Source organism: Corythoichthys intestinalis, chromosome 4 (assembly GCF_030265065.1).
Source record: "Corythoichthys intestinalis isolate RoL2023-P3 chromosome 4, ASM3026506v1, whole genome shotgun sequence".
In the NCBI taxonomy this organism is placed as follows: domain Eukaryota; kingdom Metazoa; phylum Chordata; class Actinopteri; order Syngnathiformes; family Syngnathidae; genus Corythoichthys; species Corythoichthys intestinalis.
In genome coordinates, this window is record NC_080398.1 from 53,833,368 (window position 1) to 53,855,578 (window position 22,211).

The 22,211-nt window shown below is 39.1% G+C and overlaps 2 protein-coding genes across 4 annotated transcripts in view; one reads left to right on the forward strand and one right to left on the reverse strand.

The window, feature by feature from the left end:
* klhl32 (kelch-like family member 32) overlaps positions 1–22,211 on the reverse strand; it is a 93,517-nt gene that overhangs the window by 68,271 nt on the left and 3,035 nt on the right. The window contains exon 1 of one of the 2 annotated variants that reach the window (XM_057834884.1): positions 744–794. The exons of the other annotated variant lie outside the window; for it this stretch is intronic. The gene's annotated coding sequence lies outside the window, so the exon portion shown is untranslated. Of the gene's footprint in view, positions 1–743; positions 795–22,211 lie in introns of those variants that run through there. 2 annotated transcript variants of the gene reach the window in all.
* Positions 426–20,538, forward strand: fzd6 (frizzled class receptor 6). 2 transcript variants are annotated; one of them, XM_057834882.1, is made up of 8 exons: positions 426–570; positions 1,338–1,755; positions 9,819–10,015; positions 10,081–10,660; positions 10,829–11,248; positions 16,150–16,298; positions 16,375–16,755; positions 19,288–20,538. In XM_057834882.1, the coding sequence occupies exons 2-8, from the start codon at positions 1,585–1,587 to the stop codon at positions 19,442–19,444; spliced, it is 2,055 nt and encodes a 684-aa protein (XP_057690865.1). In that variant the 5' UTR covers positions 426–570; positions 1,338–1,584; the 3' UTR covers positions 19,445–20,538. The 2 variants fall into 2 exon arrangements, with proteins under 2 accessions (XP_057690865.1, XP_057690866.1); XM_057834883.1 differs by lacking the exon at positions 426–570 and adding an exon at positions 652–771.

Sequence of the window (22,211 nt, forward strand, 5' to 3'; positions counted from 1 at the left end):
AGATGCTCTTTTCCCTTGCTTCACTTGTTTCTCCTTATTCAAGATGCTAACATTCTAAAATAAGTAAAATCGCTTCAAAAGGGCAAGGCTAAAAAAACAACAACAAATAAATAAATAAATAAATAAATAAACTACATATAAAATACTGTAAACCTAAAATCGCATTCACGGCAACGCGTTTTTCAGGGAATCTGCCAACATCCCTCAACATATTGCATTCACGGTCACTGCTTTGGAAACGTTGTTGTGTTTTAAAGGACGGAGTATTAATTTGATCACACACAAGTAAAAACACAAACACGCCTCTTATTCATGTTATTGCATTTTATACCCTTACTTGCTAACATTTCACAACACGTATCCACTCTTAATTCTAACCACACAAATCCACTCCGTATCCAGAGAAACAGAAGTTTCCCAGGGACCCAAAGGCAGCACGAGATTGGAGTAGACCAAACGGAGTGTGTTGGATCTTTTCAGGAAACTAGCTATCAAATATCATTCAGAACTTACTCCAAAGTGTATCAGTGTAGTTAACTGCTGCAGGAACTCGGTTCATAACAGTTGGTGGTAAGCCTTTTTGTTTACTACTCCGTTTTAGCTTTTTAAAACTTTTGTGGAGTGTGGAGTCGACATTGGATTGTGCCGTCGTTCCGTGGTTGGCAATGAAGGCAGCAATGTTTACTCCACACTCCTTCAAATTGTAATCAAATTGCGTCGTATCGATATCTACGGTTATTTACCTGCGATATGGTATCGTTAAGAAGAATGGTAAAAAAAAATATCGCTCCCTTTTCGTGTAGGTTTCTAAGATTGCCTCGGTTGAAATGCATGTTTATTAGCTTGCCTTGAAGGGTGTACATTCGGGTATGAAGACAAAAAAAAAAAAAAAAAAAAAAAAAAAACAGTGCTGCATAATTTACAATAAACTTAATACCGAGGCGGTCTTAGTCAATCAGTTTTCTAAATCAATAACAATAACGTTCCGAAAGGTGCTCGATGTGTCCAAACAAGTTGAGACTTGCATTCAACTGAATTAATGTGTTCTTTTTTTAAATTCCAACCTTAATTGAAAACAGTATGCTTAGAAACAGAAATGATCGTGTTAATTCACCTATTTGGGGCCAAAGCATGATTTGTTGGCGCTGAGGTTATCACTAGTCTACAGGGAATCTTCTGTATGGGAGCACAATAGGTGTATATGATTTATTTGTGGGATAACTGTCCTATTTACATGACTCTGCTATAACGCTGTGTGCTTGCATGGATTTCATGAACATATATGCAGTATAAGATGCTGGGTGTGTAACTGCTGTTCCATTTTCTTTCAATTTCAGTCATTTTGGATACCTCTGACTAAGTAAAAGCACATGCAGTGGGCTAATGGGGAAGCTGCACCCTCTGCTGCTGCCATCACCCCCAGTGAGATGACCCCGGGATAGGTGGAACAGTGAGACCCAGGGGTTTGTTTATTTAATTACGTCAAATATCCTCAGACTGAGGCAAAACGGAACGTATTCACACGAAAAGTTATTCACAACAGAGATTAACCTATCTCAAAATTTCCAGTGGTCCATCACCATAATGGTGTTGCTTTTGTTGGGTCTGCTTTGGCTACAACGCTGCTGTGGTCACAGCCTCTTTACCTGCGAACCAATTAAGGTTCATCGTTGTATGGGGATGTCCTACAATATGACTTTCTTTCCTAACATGATGGAACACTATGATCAGGGTGATGCGGCCAATAAAATGGAGGTAAGTCTTTTTCGTACATACGATCAAATGCTCTGTATTAAACGACACAGGCTTCACCAAAGTTGAATTGCAAAGTACCTAATGCAACTTGTTGTATGATGCAACTTTTTTAATACTCAGAACTGTAAATCAAGGGGAAACAAATTACTGCAAAACATACAATAAAAGAAACCTAATTTTTAAAATTAGCATAAACATATCCCCAACTACTTGCTAAAAGAAAATCGCATGTCTATGTTTTTTGTACTTCTCAAAAATGCTGCAAGATGCCGCTACGGTGCAAAATAATAATTGGCGTCATATATTTCGACTGTTCTAAGATCTTTGCATGTTGGGGGGGTCAAGTTGAGCATGGGTTACTTGTTAGTCAAAGGTTCAAGGGTGCTTTTGCCATATGCAATGTACAGTATGTAGCATGGGTTATAAGTCAAAGGTTTCAAGGCACTTTTACCCCATACAATGTATGTTTGCTCGTCTGTGCCAAAAATATAATATTCAGTAATAAGACATTAATTTGTAAGGGTATTGTTGTAAATTTAGAAGTGTTTTGGGGTCAAGTTTTGTGATATGTTTACTGTGTAAACCACAGGTATAAAACTCATTGGAGTGTAGGGAGCCATAATTCATCTTACCGATAAATTTGATCTCAATTATTATAAAACTTGTCGAGGTTCAACAATTCCTCACAATTTTTTGTTCTCAGCCGGTCTGCTCTCAACTCATTGACGAGGTTACGTTGTTACTTTCATGATAGGATAGTTGTCCTACACTTACTTTTTTTAGACGTTATCTGTTAAAAATGTCATTACTAGAAAAGGAGGTATCTGCTTGTGCATTGTAATTGTTCAAGTGGATGACTCGTCTCTTATTTAATTGAGACCCATTGAGCTGAACAATTAACCTACATCGCATCGACGTTGAGGTTTTTACTCTGTTTAAGTGACATGATTGAAGAAATACTGTACAGCGGTACCTCTACTTAAGAATGTCTCTACATACAAAATTTTCAGGTTAAAGCGGAAGTTCAGGATTTTTTACATTGGGCTTAATCTTCAAGTTAGCAGGGGTTTAGTTAGTTGGTGGAGTTGATTTCAACAAATTATGTGTAGTTTGCAAGTTATTTGTTAGTTTCCGGGCTCCGGAGTGGCTAAGCGAGCGTGAGTCAATGGCACCATTGTAGCATGCCAATAAAAAACAACATATGCACACATGAAAATCATCGATGACCTATACAATCAATAATGTTGGCTATGTTTTCAGGATAAAGTTATTAAAACTTACCATTGCATGTCAATAATTGCAGTATGAATAGCAATATTTGTAATCCAGAAGCTCTGCAGAGGAGGAGGGCAGAGTGATATCACATTGTGGTTTTTTCCACCGCTGATTTTTATGTCGTAGTTAACAGCAAGTGAAAGTATATATTTTCCCCGTTCTTCATAGGGAATTTGTGGAAACTTTCTATTGCCCGTTTCTTCTGTATGTTTCCACAGCCTCTAAATGCACATTCGCCATGTTGCCGGTTGTCAGTTAACTCAGCAGGCTGATGCTGCATTCGAAGAAGGTGGGAAGTCAGAGTTTCCAACCTCTGATCTGGGAAAATATCATCAATACGCCTCCACTATTTGATCGCTTATGAGAAGTCAGGTTTGCTGGAGGTCAAAATGTCTTTTGAAGGCCAAAATAAAAAACAGCATGAGGCGATCAGCCATCTTTGCTGTTTACATTCGCTTAGAATGCTTTAAGGTCGCAACTGGTACCTCCGAGCGGGATAAGTCCAACTTCCAACCTTCCTCGAATGGAGTGTGAGAACGAGTGACCGAAGCGCTCCTCTTTATTGGGGTCGTATTACGCATCCCAAAAAAAAAAAAAGTCCTGCAGAATGAAATGAATTACGGCAGTTTGGTGTGACATAGTTTCGGCCGGATGGGTGTTTTAAAACAATGATCTGTGTTTTGAATTTATTTGACTATGTTGGATCTGTTCATATCATTTTTGTTTTTTTAATTGGCATGCTATAATGGTGCCATTGACTCGCGCTAGCTTAGCCACTCCGGAGCCCTAAAACTAACAAATAACTTGCAAACGAAACGGAATTTGTTGAAATCAACTCCACCAACTAACTAACCCCTGCTAACTCGGAGATTAAGCCTAATGTCAAAAATGCTCAACTAAGACACGCTTCAACGGGAAAATATTACCTCTTGTTGAAAAACAAATTTCAGGATAAGAAAGGCAAAAATTTTGTATGGCTGGTATTCGCAGCTCCCAAAATTGACCGAATATAACATACTTATAGCTGCTCTGCAATTGGCTATTGCCTAGCATTCCCAGCATCCAATTGGCTAAGAGGGACCTCTGCTGTATGTGTATGCGTGTATTCGAGCGTCCTCTTCATTCGCCCCTCGTGTTTCGACAGCTTTACATGACCGTAATAACATTGATTCTTTACTCTATTCTTGGTTTTTAACATTATGCACAACTCAGATTTTATGTTTATTGTGGAATATTCTAATTGTAACATATTTTTAATGCATTTTTATGCATATATTATAAAATATTTTATGTATGGAATTTGGGGGACTTAGAACACATTTGGGCATTGACATGGAAAACACGTCTCAACTTAGAAAATTTTCAAGTTAAGAAACTACTTCCAGAACCAACTAATTTCGTAAGTAGAAGTATCACTGTACACATTTGTGGCATGGCATTTGTGAATTGATTTTTTTGTCCCCATTCTTGGAAGCCCTGATTTTCTCCAATAGTACCAAGTCTCCCAGCTGAAGGCTATGGGTTCAAGTTGCAGATGTTAGAATGGCAAGCATGAAGATTTATGTGCTGAGGGAATCTTTTGTGTGTGATCTGGCAAAGGTAAAGGCTTCTGATTTCACATCAGCTTCAGCCACAGGCAACTAATCATCAACTTTTTTGTGTGGAGCCTTTGATTTGTTCAGGAAAGGGATGGACACGCCCAGTGTCACACAATGCCTTTGCTGCATACCACAATGAATACACTCATTCTGTTAATCACTCACTAGCTTCTTCTCTTGTACATAGTCATACCTCCTATGTATTATGTCTGGACGAGTGATCGAATCGGCATCAGATTCAGCCTCAGCCTAGCTCAGCCTATCACAAAGAACTTTCTGAAGTAGAGCTCCCCTGGTTTAGCCCATGGCACAGCATTCCACAATCAGTTACCTGTATTTGAAGTGTCAGAATATAAAGGGGCTTGAATCAGCCAGTAACACACTTTTAGCAAAGAAGGAGGATTTCAGACTCCTTAAGTTTGAAGAGTAATAGAGGTGAAGATATAGACCTTAGAATAGAAAATTGAACCACTTGCTAACCGCATAAAGACAGTTGGTACTTATAAACTTTGCAAGAGAAATTCACAGACAGGGATTCCTCAACCTCAACTGGGGAGAAACAAGACATTTACTTTGAGAAACGCATGTAGGCTCCAGCGATGTGAACAGTCAGACTGGATTTCAGAAAGGGAAACACAGGTTGAATAGCAGTCTATGTTGATGTTTGTTCTGGTTACACTGAAAATCTATAATGTCTTAATAAGATTATTTTTCTTAAATCTAGTCAAAAAATTTCTTCAGCTTGTTTTGAGTGTTAAAGACTAGCTAACAAATAAATGAATATGTAAGGTTATTCCACTATTAAGCGAATATTATGTTCTTATTAAGTCAATAAATGTAAATTTTGGTCATTGTTCACCCAAATCAAGAAAATAATATTTTCAAATAGTGTTTTGAACAATATCTATTCGCAAATTAAGTGTTTCTGACACATTTACTTTTCTCCCCTTAAAATAAGAAACATTCCAATCTAACTTGAACAAATCACTTTTATTGCTCGATGTTCATCTCAAACTTGCAAACAGACTTGATTTTTTTTTTTTTTGTTAAAACAAAAATTAATAAGAATTTTTAATCTCAGAAAACAAGTGTTTCAAGTTTATTTCACAATTTACCTGAGTTGTTCTGTTGCTTAGAATGAATCATATAAGCTTTTTTTCAAGTTTAATTTCTTAGATTTGTTGCTTAGAATTAGGTTTTTTTTGTTTTGTTTTGTTTTTTTTTGCTTGTTTTAAGAAATATGTTGCTTAGAGTGAGCGTTTAATGGATTTTAAAGATTAAATATACTAATTTATTGCCCGAAATAAGTCTTAAGCTTATTTTCCGTTTAATGAAAGCCTAACTGTTTTTCTTTTTTCAAGAAATCTGAGTAAAATTTACTTTAAGCACTGGCAGATAATTTCACTTATTTCTAGTTGATGTACACTGAAAACAAGGATATTTACCTAGTTTTAAGGAGGTGTGTTTTTGCATTGTACAAATATTAGCCGACTAGTTGTTCAGAGAAAACTGTGAGTGCTCAGTTATTCTAAATAGTCCATAACTCTATATGTTATGATATAGCCACATGTCCACAAACTATTTTCCCTGCCTCCTATATGGTCAAACAAGAATACATATATATTTCAAGCAGTAAACGGCCTTTTTCGGGGTGTTTTTATAAACTGCAGCTTATCTTAATAATGTGAATACAGTACTTGACTCAAGAGCTGGGTTTCCTGCAGCTGTAACCTCATTTTATGATGTACAGTAGACGATTGCAGTTGATACAGTATGTTCCAGACCCAACGGCGATGGGATGTAATTTGTTATATAAAGCGGGGGTTTACTTGACCATGCGGTCCAACTGATCATGTACAAAGTTACACTTAATGAATATTAGCTGTTACTGGCATTTTCAAGAAGCTAGGGTTAATTAAAGGTCCTTTCTACAGTACATCGAAAAAAAAAATTAAGGGCTACAAACGCGCAAGACAGAACCATTTACTGCTGAATTGCTGAGTTATAGAAATCAACTTTTTCACCACATCAATCAGCCGGATTTGTATTTTTTTTTGGGGGGGGGGGGCAGGCCTTTATAAGGGCACTGCTGTCCACGACAGATCCCTAGGATCCCTTTATATTGACTAAGCAGTGTCAGGGGCTAGTCGGCCCAAACGGAACTTCCTCAATCATAACTTGCTCATCCACAAAATTAAAAATCATACATCTTATATCTTGTGTTTAGGAGTTTTATGTTATTTGGCCTTTGTGTAGTAACAAATGCTTAAACAGTCAGCCAAATAGGAGAAAAAAAACAAAAAGAGCACTACCCTGTAGCCTTGAAGGCAAACAATGAATTGTGCCGCAGTGGACGATACTAGTTGCATCACAGTCAAATGCAATTCTACCAACCGAATTTTAAAGGATGCAGCTTTTGCTGGGGTTCAAGTGAAGGTTCCTGGCTAAACAGGTACAAATGATCCTGTTTATACCTCAATGCACATTTTTGAACCACTATATCACAAGTATGCCTATGCCTGTATAATTTTGGCATTACTTCCAGAGGTAGCAGTGAGGTTTTCATAAAATAGGGCTGTGAGAAACAACATTGATATTGGCTACAACGTCACACTACAACTTCAATGTTGTGAAAATGTGGCTGAGGGAGACCTGCCTATCCCCAGTTACTCACTTGTAAAGTCCCATGGGCGTGAAGGTGACAGCAAGACATTACGAAAATATGACTGAGTGCGATGTTTCTCCACAAAACCTAGCTGTTATGGAAGATGAATTTCTTTTAGGTACAGGAAACAAGCCAGACAAAGTAGCGTCCATTTTCCACGTAATAACAAACAAATAATTTATCGACATTTAAAAGTTCAGTGGGTTGTGGTTTGAGAACAGACAGCAGACATGTCGACAGCTGCTGAAACCTGAGAGGCCAGCCTTATTATTCCCCATTTTGAAGGCTTATACAGTATTTAGCAAGTTTTTTTAATTCAAATTTGGTGTGTTGGTAACAATAGTTACAGTGGGGAGAACAAGTATTTGATACACTGCCGATTTTGCTGGTTTTCCCACTTGCAAAGCATAAAGAGGTCTGTAATTTGTATCATAAGTTCTCTTCAACTGTGAAGGACGGAATCTCATACAAAAAAACAGAAAATCACGTTGTATGATTTTTAAATAATAAATTTGCATTTAATTGCATGAAATAAGTATTTGATACATCACAAAAATCGAACTTAATATTTGGTACAGAAACCTTTGTTTGCTATTACAGATACCAAACGTTTCCTGTAGTCCTTGACAAGGTTTGCACACACTGCAGCAGGGGTTTTGACCCACTCCTCCATGCAGATCTTCTCCAGAGCCTTCAGGTTTCGGGGCTGCTGCCGGGCAACACGGACTTTCAGCTCCCTACATAGATTTTCTATCGGGTTCAGATCTGGTGACTGGCTAGGCCACTCCAGGACCTTAAGATGCTTCTTACGGAGCCACTCTTTAGTTGCCTTGGCTGTGTGCTTTGGGTCGTTGTCATGCTGGAAGAGCCAGCCACGACCCATCTTCAGGGCTCTCACTGAAGGAAGGAGGTTGTCAGCCAAGATCTGGCGATACATAGCCCCATCCATCCTCCCCTCAATACGGTGCAGTCGTCCTGTACCCTTAGCAGAGAAGCAGCCCCAAAAAATGATGTTTCCCTCATCCATGTTTCACGGTTGGGATGGTGTTCTTGGGGTTGTACTCATCCTTCTTTTTCCTCCAAACACAACGAGCCGAGTTTAGACCAAAAAGTTCAATTTTGGTCTCATCCGACCACATGACCTTCTTCCATTGCTCCTCTGGATCATCCAGATGGTCAGTGGCAAACTTCAGACGTATCTGGACATGCACTGGCTTCAGCAGCGGGACCTTGCGTGCGCTGTCGGATTTTAATCCATGACGGCGTAATGTGTTTCTGATGGTTTTCTTCGAGACTGTGGTTCCAGCTCTCTTTAGGTCATTGACCAGGTCCTGCCGTGTAGTTCTGGGCTGATCCCTCACCTTCCTCTTGATCAGTAATGCCCCACGAGGTCAGATCTTGCATGGAGCCCCAGAAGGATGCAGATTGACCGTCAACTTGAACTTCTTCCATTTTCTAATAATCGCTCCAACAGTTGTTTCCTTCTCACCAAGCTGCTTGCTTATTTTCCTGTAGCCATCCCAGCCTTGTGCAGGTCTATTATTTTATCCCTGATGTCCTTACACAGCTCTTTGGTCTTGGCCATTGTGGAGAGGTTGGAGTTTGTTTGGTTGAGCATGTGAACAGGTGTCTTTTATACAGGTAACTTGTTTGAGCATGTGAACAGGTGTCTTTTATACAGGTAACAAGTTCAAACAGGTGCAGTTACTTCCGGTAATGAGTGGAGAACAGGAGGGGTTCTTAAAAAAAGAACTAAGAGCCGAAATATTTACTAGTAGGTAATGTATCAAATACTTATTTCATGCAGTTAAATACAAATGTATTATTTAAAAATTATACAATGTGATTTTCTGGATTTTTGTATTAGATTCCGTCCCTCACAGTTGAAGAGAACTTATGATACAAATTACATACCTCTACATGGCTTGCAAGTGGGAAAACCAGCAAAATCGGCAGTGTATCAAATACTTGTTCTCCCCACTGTATACGCCTGGTACAGCTATTTTGGGCGTATCAGATTTGGTCGCATGATCGGACGGTTCGGACCTGATCCAGTATTCACGTGTGTTTTCAACACCATCGCGCTTTTCGGCTTCTATAAGTCAAACCTCTAGGCAAACATGTCCGCTGGATGGGACTATTTTTCTTTAGAAACTGATGATATTAGGAACAGAGAATCGTGTAATATTTGTAGACAGCATTCCTTGCGTTACGAGCAGGGCTCACTTTAATGCAAAAAATATGATTTCTCATTTACTGGTTGCATTATTTTTGCTGGTCTAAAAATATAAGCATGAGATTGGTATCGGCAAAAAATATCTTTCAGAAATTGGATCTAAGGTGAAAAAAAAATAAAAAATAGGCATGGGTACATCCTTAGTTAACAACTCTCTTATGTTTACAGGACCTTTAAGTAATTGGGGACGGAATTCGTAACATAAAGCGCACCATAAATTTTTGTTCTCAACTGGAGCAGTCACTGGTACTTCAGCATTTTAAATATTGTTACGTTATTGTCATTGCAGCCATTCATGCCCCTAGCAACTCTTCGTTGTTCTCCAAATGTCCATCACTTCCTGTGCCAGGCCTTTTTCCCAAAATGCACTGAAGAGAACAGAGTGCTACATCCTTGCAAAGAGGATTGTGAGGCTGTTATGTTCGATTGTCAGGAGAACATTCGGATTTTTGGCATCATCTGGCCTCCTGAGCTACAGTGTGACAAGTAGGGAATGCACAACCACAGAAATGATGTAACAGCAGATAACTTAAGATTTTATTCTGTTCTAGACTTGACTCATGCGCTCTTCAAGATAATTCCAAGCTTCCTGCAACCACTCCAATGATCTCCACATCTGCGAAGAGAGACTTAGGCTTTTGGTGCCCACTACAGTTGAAAGCCAAATCTGGGCACGGTGCATCATTCCTGGGCGCTCCAGACTGTGCTCCACCTTGTTCCAATATGTATTTTAAACCCCACGATATTGAATTCGCCAAGAGCTTTATTGGCGTTTGCTCCATTATCTGCTTGGGTGCCACTCTCTTTACCTTCCTTACTTTCCTCATTGATGTCAAACGCTTTCGTTACCCCGAGCGTCCCATAATATTTTATGCTGTTTGCTACAGCTTTGTGTCACTCATATACTTCATTGGTTTCCTGCTGGGTAACAGTGCAACCTGTAGCAAGGCAGTCCATCCTACTAGTGTGGACACAGTTGTTATAGGCTCTCAGAGCAAAGGCTGCACAGTACTTTTTATGCTTCTCTACTTCTTCTCAATTGCTGGAATTGTCTGGTGGGTCATACTCACCATCACCTGGTTCCTGGCAGCTGGACCCAAATGGAGCTGTGAAGCCATAGAGAAGAAAGCGGTAAGATTAAAAGATTATTTCTAAAATAGAACAGATGAAAAGATTTGGGCCTGGTCTGACAAGACTGAAATTAATTTGAGGCTTCAAAATTGCTCAGAAGTGGCAGGCTTATGCTTCAAGGGTAATCTTGCATGTTGTTCAAAGGACTCCTGTGTGTTCTGTCTTTAGGTGTGGTTCCACTCTGTTGCCTGGGGAATCCCTGGGGCATTAACCGTCATGCTGTTAGCGCTGAACAAGGTCGAAGGGGACAACATCAGCGGGGTTTGCTTCGTGGGACTGTACGATCTGGAGGCCCTGCGCTACTTTGTTATCGCTCCCCTGTGTGTGGGTGTCATAATTGGGCTCTTCCTCATCCTTGCGGGCATTATTTCTCTTAATCACGTGAGGCAATTTATCCAACACGATGAGCGCAACCAGGAGAAACTCAAAAAGTTCATGATACGCATTGGCGTGTTCAGTTGCCTCTACCTGGTCCCACTGGTCACCTTGTTAGCTTGCTACACATATGAACAGAGTCAACGCAGCACCTGGGAGAACACGTGGATTAATGACCACTGCCAAGAATACAGCATCCCATGCTCATATAAGGTAGGTTTTAAACACTCCCATGAGTAGAGTGAGAAGGAAGCTAAGGAAGGATAAATGGCAGAATGCATTACTATTCTAAATTGGCTAGTTCAGTAGAGGATAGCTGGAGCCAATTCAGGGGCCGTTTACATGGTGACGCTCCGAGAATACGACACATTTCATGGTTGCATTTACATGGTTCCGTCTCCATTCGAACGATGTTACAATTCCGTGGTGTAGTATTCATGCCAGGCCCGAGGGGGCAGTGCAGTTTTACAAGGCAACAGCCAATGATGCACTTTCTTGACAACAACCTCCTCAGCCCGGAAGACTACATTCCCGCCCACTCTAAGCAATGGCGTCCACATGCGTTTTTTTTCTTTTGCTCCAAAATTACAAAAACGCAGACATAGAATATATTTAAATTATAAAAACGGTCAACGAAAACCAACGTTCGACCATATTTGCTGTTTTGAATGTTTACTAGCAGCGACTGCGCATGCCCAAAGTGACGTACTGTATGTGCAAGTTCTGACATCATCGAGCTAGAGCGTTTTTTTCAAAATGTTAAGGAGGAATCCCTGCAATCGTATCGTTCCGCTTTGGAGGCCAGAATCAAAAGTTTGCGTTTTCGCCATCACCGTGTAAATGTGAGGCATAGACTTCATAACCTACCATAGGTATTGCAGTCTATGGGCGATGCCATTCCACAACACAAATCGTTGCATATCGCTATCGCAGCGACACCATGTAAACGGCTCCTTAGACTTATTCGTTCACAAAGTACTCTGCTTAAACAGAGAAACTCACAAAGCCTTGAGCACAAGTGACAAAGCTTTTGGTTTTAATAATCTAACCATTTTCAAAATAATTTATCCTCGTCGGAGTACCAGCTACCGGTACCCTATCCCAGCAAACATAAGGCAAAATGCTGACTAAAACCTGAACCGGTCGCCGGTCATTCACAGGGCACTTAAAGAGCCTGACAATTCACACTCACATCCACACAGTCACTGAACGGAAATTGACTGCATGCTGCCCACCCTGAAGCCAAGCGAATTCACAACCGCGCCATTGGTGACTCTCTTTGAGTGATTTTTCAAAAAGAAAGAAATTAGGCCCACTTCAGTTTGTTTCCTTAACCAAAAATTATGAAGGTGATTTTTTTAAGCTAAAAACAGTGGTGTATCACCATAAACAGGATAGAAGTAGACGAATCCTTGGTGATGTCAAACAAAATGTTACCTGCTTCTATTTGTTCCCCTGTTCTCACTGTTAAGGGCGGCACTATAATAATAGTGCATCATGTTTTCTGTCCACATTCGTTTAGTCCATATACTGTAAGTGGCATTTAAGACATCAGAATGCTCGCGTTTTGGTCGATGGCCGATGTAGGAAGTCTAAAAATCCTAACAGCATTCAGTTTTGAGCAATCATGTTCCTCTGATTTAACATAACATACATCACATTTGTGAAAACTAATTTGTTTCCAAAGGTGCACATGTTAAACACCAAGATCTATGATTGGTAATCACAAAAGGATTGCGATTTTTTAAGATCTAAGGTAACACAACTATAAACAATACAAACAACACTGTGGAGAGGCCAAGTTATACGTTTTGATGGTATGTACAGTGAGTCAAAAAAAAAATAATTCCCCATTAAATATTCAATTTTTTAACAAGAAATGTTCACAAATCAATGTCTAATCTTGTTTTTATTTTATTTCTGGAAAATTGAATTGCAGGTAAACAACAAAAGTTAACATTGTTTTACTCATTAAATCAAATTTATCAACAAAAATGCATGTTCTAACTGAGGGAAAAAGTTAGGACACCCGACCACCCAGTATCTAGTGTTAACCCCTTTGGTTGAAATAACTTCTGTGAGACGCTTGTAGTAGCCATCTACCAGTCTTTGACATCAGTCTGAAGAAAGTTTGCCCCACTCCTCAACGCGGTATACTTGCAACAGTGACTGACTGTTGAAGTGAGGGAAAACACCATGGTGAGATCAAAGGAGCTGTCTGAGGCCGAAAAAAAGAAGATTGTAGACGCTTATGAGTCTGGTAAGGGATTTCAAAAGATCTCAAAGGAATATAAAATCAGCCATTCCACTGTCCGGAAAATAGTCTACAAGTGGAGGACATTCAAAACAACTGCCAATATTCCCAGATCTGGCCGTCCAAGCTAGTTCATCCCAAGAGCAAACCGCAAGATACTAAAAGATGTCCCCAAAACCTTAAAATGTCATCACAGGACGTACAACAGGCTCTTGCTACTGTTGATGTGAAAGTGCATGCCTCTACAATCAGAGAGAGACTTTACAAGTTTAACCTTCACGGGAGGTGTGCAAGGAGGAAACATTTGCTCTCCAAGAAGAACATGAAGGCCAGACTGAAGTTTGCCAGAGTTAATGTAGACAAAGATGAGGACTTCTGGAATAATGTTCTTTGCACAGATGAATCCAAAATTGATGTATTTGGACACCAGAACAGAGGACATGTTTGGCGTAAACTAAATAAAGCATTCCAGGAAAAGAACCTCATACCAACTGCATGGAGGGAGGTGGAAGTGTCATGGTTTGGGGATGCTTTGCTACAGCAGGACCTGGCCAGCTCACCATCATAGAATCCACTGGTAATTCTATCGCGTATTAGAGGGTGCTTGAGGAACATGTGAGATCATCTGTGAAAAAAATAAAGCTGAAGCAAAACTGGACCCTGCAACAGGACAATGGTCCAAAACATACCAGTAAATCCACCAAGGACTGGCTGAAAAGGAAGAAATGGGTCCTGGAATGGCCGAGTCAAAGCCCAAATCTTAATCCCAATGAGATGCTGTGGGGTGACTTGAAACAGGCTGTACATGCAAGAAACCCCTCAAACATATCACAGCTGAAAGTATTCTGTATTGAGGAGTGGGGCAAACTTTCTTCAGACTGATGTCAAAGACTGGTAGATGGCTACAAAAAGTGTCTCACTGAAGTTATTTCAGCCAAAGGAGGTAACACTACTTATTAGGTGGTAGGGTGTCATAACTTTTTCCTCAGTTAGAATATGAATTTTTGTTTTTGATAAATTTGGTTTAATGAGTAAAACAATGTTACCGTATTTTTCGGACTATAAGTCGCACCTGAGTATAAGTCACATCAGCCATAAAATGCCCAACAAAGAGGAAAAAAGCATATATAAGTCGCACCGGAGCAGAGGTTGCGCTAGACATTTGACTGACAGGGTCATAAAAATCCGGTCATAATCTATTTTTACCCGTCACTTAAATTTTTAAAATGATAATGATGACATATTCAATAGTATTTAGTTTTCATTCATTTTTAATTAATATTGTAACGCTTGCTTGGCGGCGAAAAATTAGACACGGAAGTCGTGGTATTTTTCTCCCTCTTTTTACTCTACTTACCGCCAACAACACCAACAAAACAACAACTCCGCCCCCAAAGAAAAAGAGGCAACTATATAGACCCCAATCACCAACGTCACACAATGATCTTAATTGTGGTTGTCAGCCCAAAATCTTCTAAATATATATTAAATGCATATTACCAGATATAAAATGACTACTACATAGTCTGTGGTGATCGTTTGGTGCCCAGATTTCTTGTCGAATTACAGCAGTCCATCTCGCTCTCCTCTTCGGGTCTCTCAGAATACGGTAGAACTTCAAGTCTCTCCGTCTATCTTCTCTGTTACTCCAACCAACCGCCACACACGCCTTCACCATTTTGATTATTAATGTTAACGAGCAGAAAAACACGCTGTAATAGGAGGCATGTACGTAGCGGTAATGTGTAAACACAACGAGCTGACGGATAATATGGCGGCTCCAGTCAGGGGGGCGGAGTTTTGACGTCATGTGATTGGGGTCTATACACAGGCGGCAATCTAGTCCACTAATTGGATGACGCGCTGGCACACCAGTTGCACCAATAAGAACCTCGCGTTGATGTGTCAATCACGGTGCCGCCGCCAGACCACGGTGACGCTACAATATTCCTGACAGAATAGCCAACGACGTCATGCATTAAAGAGAGACAATAGCTAATTAATATGCTCACTCGCCACCCTGTGGTCTGGGGTGTGAATTGCAACCTGTCAAACTGACGGACGGACTTCAGTTTTTTGCGTCACCGTTTTAAAAAACCGGTCAATGACGGAAAATATTCGGTTAACGCGACCCCTGCACCGGAGCATAAGTCTCATTTTTGGGGGAAATTTACTTGATAAAATCCAACACATAAAACAGATATGTCGTCTTGAAAGGCAATTTAAATTAAAATACAATAGAGAACAACATCCTGAATAAGTGTTCACTATGATAATGTTACGTGATGCATAGCTATTAAGAGTTATTCAGATAACTATCGCATAAAGAACATGCTAACAAGTTCACCAAACCATCATTGTCACTCCAAATTCTGATCTTGTTTATTATTATCATTATTGTCTTAACTATTGTTTCTGTTATCTCAAGAATATCATTGGTTCTGTCTGATTTAAAAAAAAAAAAAAAAAAATCATTTTGTTTTTCGTTTGTTTTGTTTGTCTATTATTTTTATTTTTTTCTCATGTCCAAAATAAAGCATTCATTCATTCGTTCAAATTCTAAGTTTTTACAAAGATGTTAGCGATGGTAAAATTGAATATTTTATAATGAAAGTGAATGGTTGATTGCTCTGTTTTGAAGCCAGCCTCTGTTGGCAAATTTTGTTACTGCGAGATTTTAAAACACTTCCGGGGATTCGTTTAACCACACCTCCGGATTGACCTTCCAATCCATGCCATAGTGAACTAAACTTATGAACACACACTACTTACATTTTGCCATATTGTATAAATGAATGTTAAGTGTTCACCGGTTCATTAATCGATACATTGATCTTTTTGCTGTTCTTCTTTCTCTCAGAAAACCGAGCTTGAGCGTCCTGATCTCTCTCTGTTCCTGGTTAAGTACTTGATGACCCTAGTTGTGGGAATATCTGCAGTGTTCTGGGTCAGCAGCAAAAAGACCTGTTCTGAGTGGGCCTACTTCTTCAACAGGACTCGCAAAAGAGAGTAAAGGATATTTTGGTTATCTTCTCATGTTGGAATTGGCATTTTTGCTCACTTCTCTCCATTTCGTGATCCACAGTCCCATAAGTGAGAGCCGACGAGTACTCCAGGAGTCCTGTGAGTTCTTCCTCAAGCATAACAGCCGTGTCCAGCAGAAGAAGAAGCACTACAAGTCAACCTCACATAAACTCAAGGTCATCTCAAAGTCTATGGGCACAAGCACTGGCGCCACACCAACTAGTGCCTCAATTGGTGCAGGAACCTCACCTCTGGAAAATCATGAGCCCAACACCCAGGGCTATGTAAGGGAGCACCTGGACAAGGGTACTTCTAGCCGAAGCTCCAGGCGTGAAGATGGAGATCGAGAGCGAGAAGGAGGAGAGAGACGTAGCAAAGGGGGGAGTTCCAGTAAAGTTAGTTGCCATTCAGGGAATTTACATAGCAAAGTACCAGATGCAAGGTAAAAGATTTATTACAACAACTATTCTTGAATGTGTATACTTTTTTTTAAAGGTACAACCGTTACAGAATTTAACCAGAATGTTTATCATCCGCCAGTATTTCAAGTCAAGGGAACAAATGGAAATCAACTCATTTTAGGGTTGAACTGTCAACATTACACAGTTCGTCCTTTTTATAGGAAAAGTCATATTTTTACCGCAATGTGCCTAAAATTGGTACTAAGTACTGTTGGTATCATCATATATAACAAAGACTTTAGCCCTATATTTTTAAGATAAATGGACACTATAAAATTGCAGATCCACCTCACACTTTTTTTTTTTTTTTTTAAACTACCCTACTTATCAAAGTGTTAAAGTTAACCATGGCAAAACATTATTATTAAAAATTGTAAGACACAAAATAAAAACTGAGTGCTTATTACTGCTCTTACCATTTCGATCAGTACTTCTCAAATAGTGGGGCGCAAGTGTGACCTCGGGAATCATACTTTTTTGCTGTACTAGAATAAAGTGTAATTGTACATCCACTCAGTGGTTGGCTCTAATTTTCAGAGTGTGCACAGTATTTTTAACCAAACGAGCACACAGCAAAGAGCACTGGGCTGTGTTTTAATAATGGTTTGAGTCGCCCTCGCTCACTTGCCTTAGGCACTTCCCATGACGTCACACGGAGCCACTTGGAGGGCGGAGGGAAAGTGGGCAGCGGGGGAGTGAAAGGCATAAATGGAACACACTTGCCCTCTTTCACTCACAGGCCAGACAATCACGGAACAACCACATGTTGTTGAGGTGGTGCTATACTGCCTATTCCAAATCACACAAAATATACGGAGACTCATGTCAATACACGTTGACACAAGACATTTTCCACGCTTGATGGCAATACGTCGGTACGTAGGAATTATCAGAATTATTAGTTTTGTGTAAAATTTTATTTGGGCAATTCATTATTTATTTTTCTTTACCTTATAATTCTTACAGATTTTTTGTTTGAATACATTTGACTTACTTAGGTTTAGTTGACATTAATTTTAGTTTGTCCCTCCCAATGCCGTTTGATTGACAGACCATTCCTTTTGTTAAAAGCAACGTTGAAAAGGCAAGCAAAATAGAAAAGTCAGTGACAAAAACTTTTGTTGTTTCTTCCTTTTGTGATTTTTAATGACGAAGTGAAAGTCAATAACAAAATATACTTTTATTTTTCATTTATGCAATTTATTTATATTTATTTATTCATGTATTATTTTGGTATTCATATGATTCCATACGTTCTAGCATAGTTGCAACAGACAGTTGTTGTTTTGTTTTTTTAAACAACAATAATGAATTTTACAATTCAAAAGGCAGTTTGGTATTACATTTGAACACCGTGCTGCTCTTTAATTCATTTTTTGGGTGGTAAATAGACAGCAGCCAACGGTGTGTGAGCTTCATTATCACCACTGCATGGACATATTATCCGTGCACCACTGCAATGCATTGTGGGATGTAGGGAGCTTTGAAGTGACCATCGTTGTTGACTTGATCACTAGGCCCTCAAAGGGTCGATCTCACAAAGTTCACTTTAGCTGTTTGGAGAAATGGAACAGCCCTTAAGATGGCGGTGGGGATTCCCCCATGGGCAAGTGCCTAGGGCAAGTGAGCGAGGGGCGCATAAAACTATTATTGAAACGCAACCCTGGAGATGTGAAGAGCCTAAAATGAGGATAAATGACGAAGCACACGCAACGTTTGGGTTTTGACTTTTAATACAGTGGGAGATGAGGAAAGACTTGTCTCTACTGTGTCTAAAAATGTGTACTGCAGACACCAGAAAGCCAAATCAATTAAGAGGTCACCTAAAGACATTAGAGCCCAATCACATTGATAAACCGCTTGATTTTTTTTCTCAGTGAAAACGTGCCGAATATTGCCAACAGTCGTCCAGCGAGCACGTTTAGCATCATATAAGGTGGCATAAGTTGCTCATTGCAAAATAACCCCACACCATAGCAAAAATTAAAAACTCCCTCTGTCTAAGGACGGTCGTTTTTGTTTTATTATTATTATTTTATTTTATTTTATTTTTTGTTTTTTAAATTCAATATTGTCCTTATGAGTTAATGTTAATTTGAATTTATTATTATTTTTTTGATTTTATTAAATTTTATTTTTCAGTATGAAGTGGTCAAAAACTTGAGTGTATTTTTTAGTTTGGATGTGACCTTTTTTTAATTCAGGCACATTGATGTGCTTTCTTTTCTGTTACAAACAAAACAATTTTAATAAATGTATACTTTGGTAAGTAAGTTTGTAAGTTGATCTGTATTACTTTTTTTCTTTAATATTAAATATATGATGTTATGCAGAGGTGTAGGCCTACTTATAATAATTTTATAGACAAATGATACTATTTACTACTATTTACTGACGGCAGAGAGTTGGGGGGCTCAAAACTGTGCATCTTCCTTAACAGAAAATAATTGAGAAGCACTGGTTTAGATGAAGACACTTTACATTGCCATGGACTGATTTTGTTTGTGTCCTAGGATGACACCAAAGAGTGAGCAGTCAGATGTCAAACCAGTTCCAATTGCGCACCAGCATTCAGCTTTAAGTCCATCACCAAGTATTGATGACGCCACCCACCAGCAGGTGCCCAAAGTGTGTGAGGAGAGAAAAGACACAAAGGACAGCAACTGCTGAGACGTTGGCTATAAATGAGATGTCCCATGAGACTGACGACTATTCACTTCACTCGACCCCAAATGTATCATTTAGTTGAGGAAAAGTTACTTTAAGTGCACAGCCACAATGTAATATTTACCTCCACGTCTTCTAAAATATTTTTGTGTTTTATCTACATCCTGAAAAAAAAAGTCAGATATTTAGTCATTTAGTAATGTTTTTACCTATACAGTTTTATGCTAACTAGTACTATATTATCTGTGGCTTAATTTGAAACCCATGTTTTTCTTACGCAGTCAGTGGACCTTTACCATTTACTGAATTAGTCACTACACTGGGTATTTTAATGTTAGTTCCTGTGTTTTTCTTGGTGTTTTATTTTTATGTCTAAAAAATGGGTTTGATTTGATTGATCAAGAACGTTTTATGCCCTCTACTAAGAAAATAGGACGTTAAAAGAAGTCTGGATCATTTGTGTTTGTTGTTTTACAATGCTTTCTTAATATACTTTTGTTTTCCTGTGTATTTCTGTCATACATCTCTAAACTTTGTTGGTTGGCCCTGTCAATGTTATTTTCAGTGTTTCATTAATTTGAGGAACTCGTCTTCTTTGAAGGTTAACCCAGACGTTAAACATGAGTAATTCAATGATCTCACCACTGTCATCACTGTTGCAAAAGCAGTCATTGGAAACAAAACTTATTTCGGGACCAGAGGCTACTTATTTTTATTGAGAAAGGATACGTTTGCAAATTTGTTATGGGGTTATTTATAAAACAAATTACACTAAAGTACTTTAATTAGTTTTGTCTTTTGCCTTGTCATGTTTGCTGTGTAAGTAATTGTTTTTTTTTTTGTTGCTTTTGTTTAATTTTCTTAAAATATTACCTTGCCATTTTAGTGTCATTAATGAGGCTCATGGTTTAAAGGGAATTCTTGTCTGTCAATCATCTATTTCGGATGCTGACATTGGCCTATAGCTTTTTTATTGAACTTACTCTTGACATTGTCTTGCTGCTGCCTTTAAATGTACCTTTATATATTTTTAATTACAGTATTTTTATAGTGTAAAAATATATATAATTGGAGCAAATAAAGTTTGACGTATTGCATGCAAAATGTCACGTTCTTTTCATTTTGGATTGTTTTTTTTTTTTGCAATCTTGCATGCTTCCAAACATCTTCAAAAAACAATTGATAAAAATTGACATGCATACAGATGCACAGTATCAAATACTGGTTACATCATCATTACAAAATAATTGTCATTAATATAAAGTTTAACATGTAACAATTTTAATCAGAAGCTTCAGGGAAAAACATTTTCATAAGTTTACTTTTTCCTGATTGCTAATTTAGTCTTTTGATTTTAGTGAATAATCAATTTCTGGTTGAAAAAAAATGCAAATATGGGAGGTTTCTTATGAGAAAACATTTGTTTGTGAATAAAAAAAAAAAGAGCATAAAGAATTATTAAATGTTAAAAACTTTTATCTCCGGGGTAAGTGTAACAACAAATAATGTATGTTAAAAGCAAGTTACAGTGGTATGAAAAAGTTTCTGAACCTTTTGGTGTGATCTGATCTTTGTCAAAATCACACAGATGGAAAAAACTGCTTTAACTAAAACCACGCAAACATTTATAAGTTTTCATATTTTAATGGGGATAGCATGCAAACAATGACAGAAGGGGGCGCAATAAGTAAGTGAACTAGCACAATTAATATTTTGCGCTTAACTCTTGGCGTCATCTTTGGTGGACGGCCACTCCTTGGGAGAGAAGCAACACTGCCAAACTCCCTCCATTTGTAGAAAAAGTCTCTGACTGTCGATTGATGAACATCCAGACTTTTAGAGAATGTTTTGTATCCTTTCCTAGCTATATACAAAACAATTATCCTTGATCGCAGGTCTTCAGACAGCTCTTTTGACCGAGCCATGATGCACATCAGATAATCCTTCTCTTTCCCACTGGCCAAAAAAACCCATGTCAACCCACTAACAATCGGCTTTTGGTGGCAGTGGGAAAGGTGCAGCGACCCGCCTCGACCCGTGTCAATCAACCCGCCAAGCGACCCGCGTTAAAATCACCTCGGCTCTGATCGTCCTGCAGTGTGAAAGCAAAACCCAGGGTCAACAGTCAACACCCTAATCTACGTGGTGACGTAGGCTCTTACGTGATGCGTCATAACAACGTGCCAGTCGCCTCCGATTTAACACGCCCCACAACCGTAGTTACGTCGAGGCTCACAACAAAGCTAATAGAAGAAGAATTCACGTCGCCTACGTTGCCTCAGCACAAGCAGAGTGTTGATCCTTTGCTGCATTTCGACCATTTTGAGGGCAGTACAAAGCATGAAAACAGAGAACACAAACGGAAAGGAGGCTTCCATGTTGCTCTGCATTGTTTACTTCCTTGAACTGAATGAATACGGTCGCACTTGTCGACGTGTATCTTAGCGTGGTGACGTCACGTAACCTTACGCAAGGCTGAGGAGGGGTGGGGGGTTAGACGGGTGAAAAAAAAAAAAGGGCTTTTTTTTTTTTTGTCAATGGGAAAGGTGTCAAATGCTAATTGCTAGTGGGTTGCATCGGCTTGGAAAAAACGTGCGTTGACCCTAGTTTCAGTCGGAAAGGGGCAATAAAGACAATTCTTACCAGGTGTGTGTTTTATAGTGGGCAGGGCAGCTTGCAACCACTCATCAGTGATTGGGCACACACCTGACTTAAATTGTTTGGTAAAAATTGGTTACTCTTGTTCTTTAAATCTCCTTAGGCAGAGGGT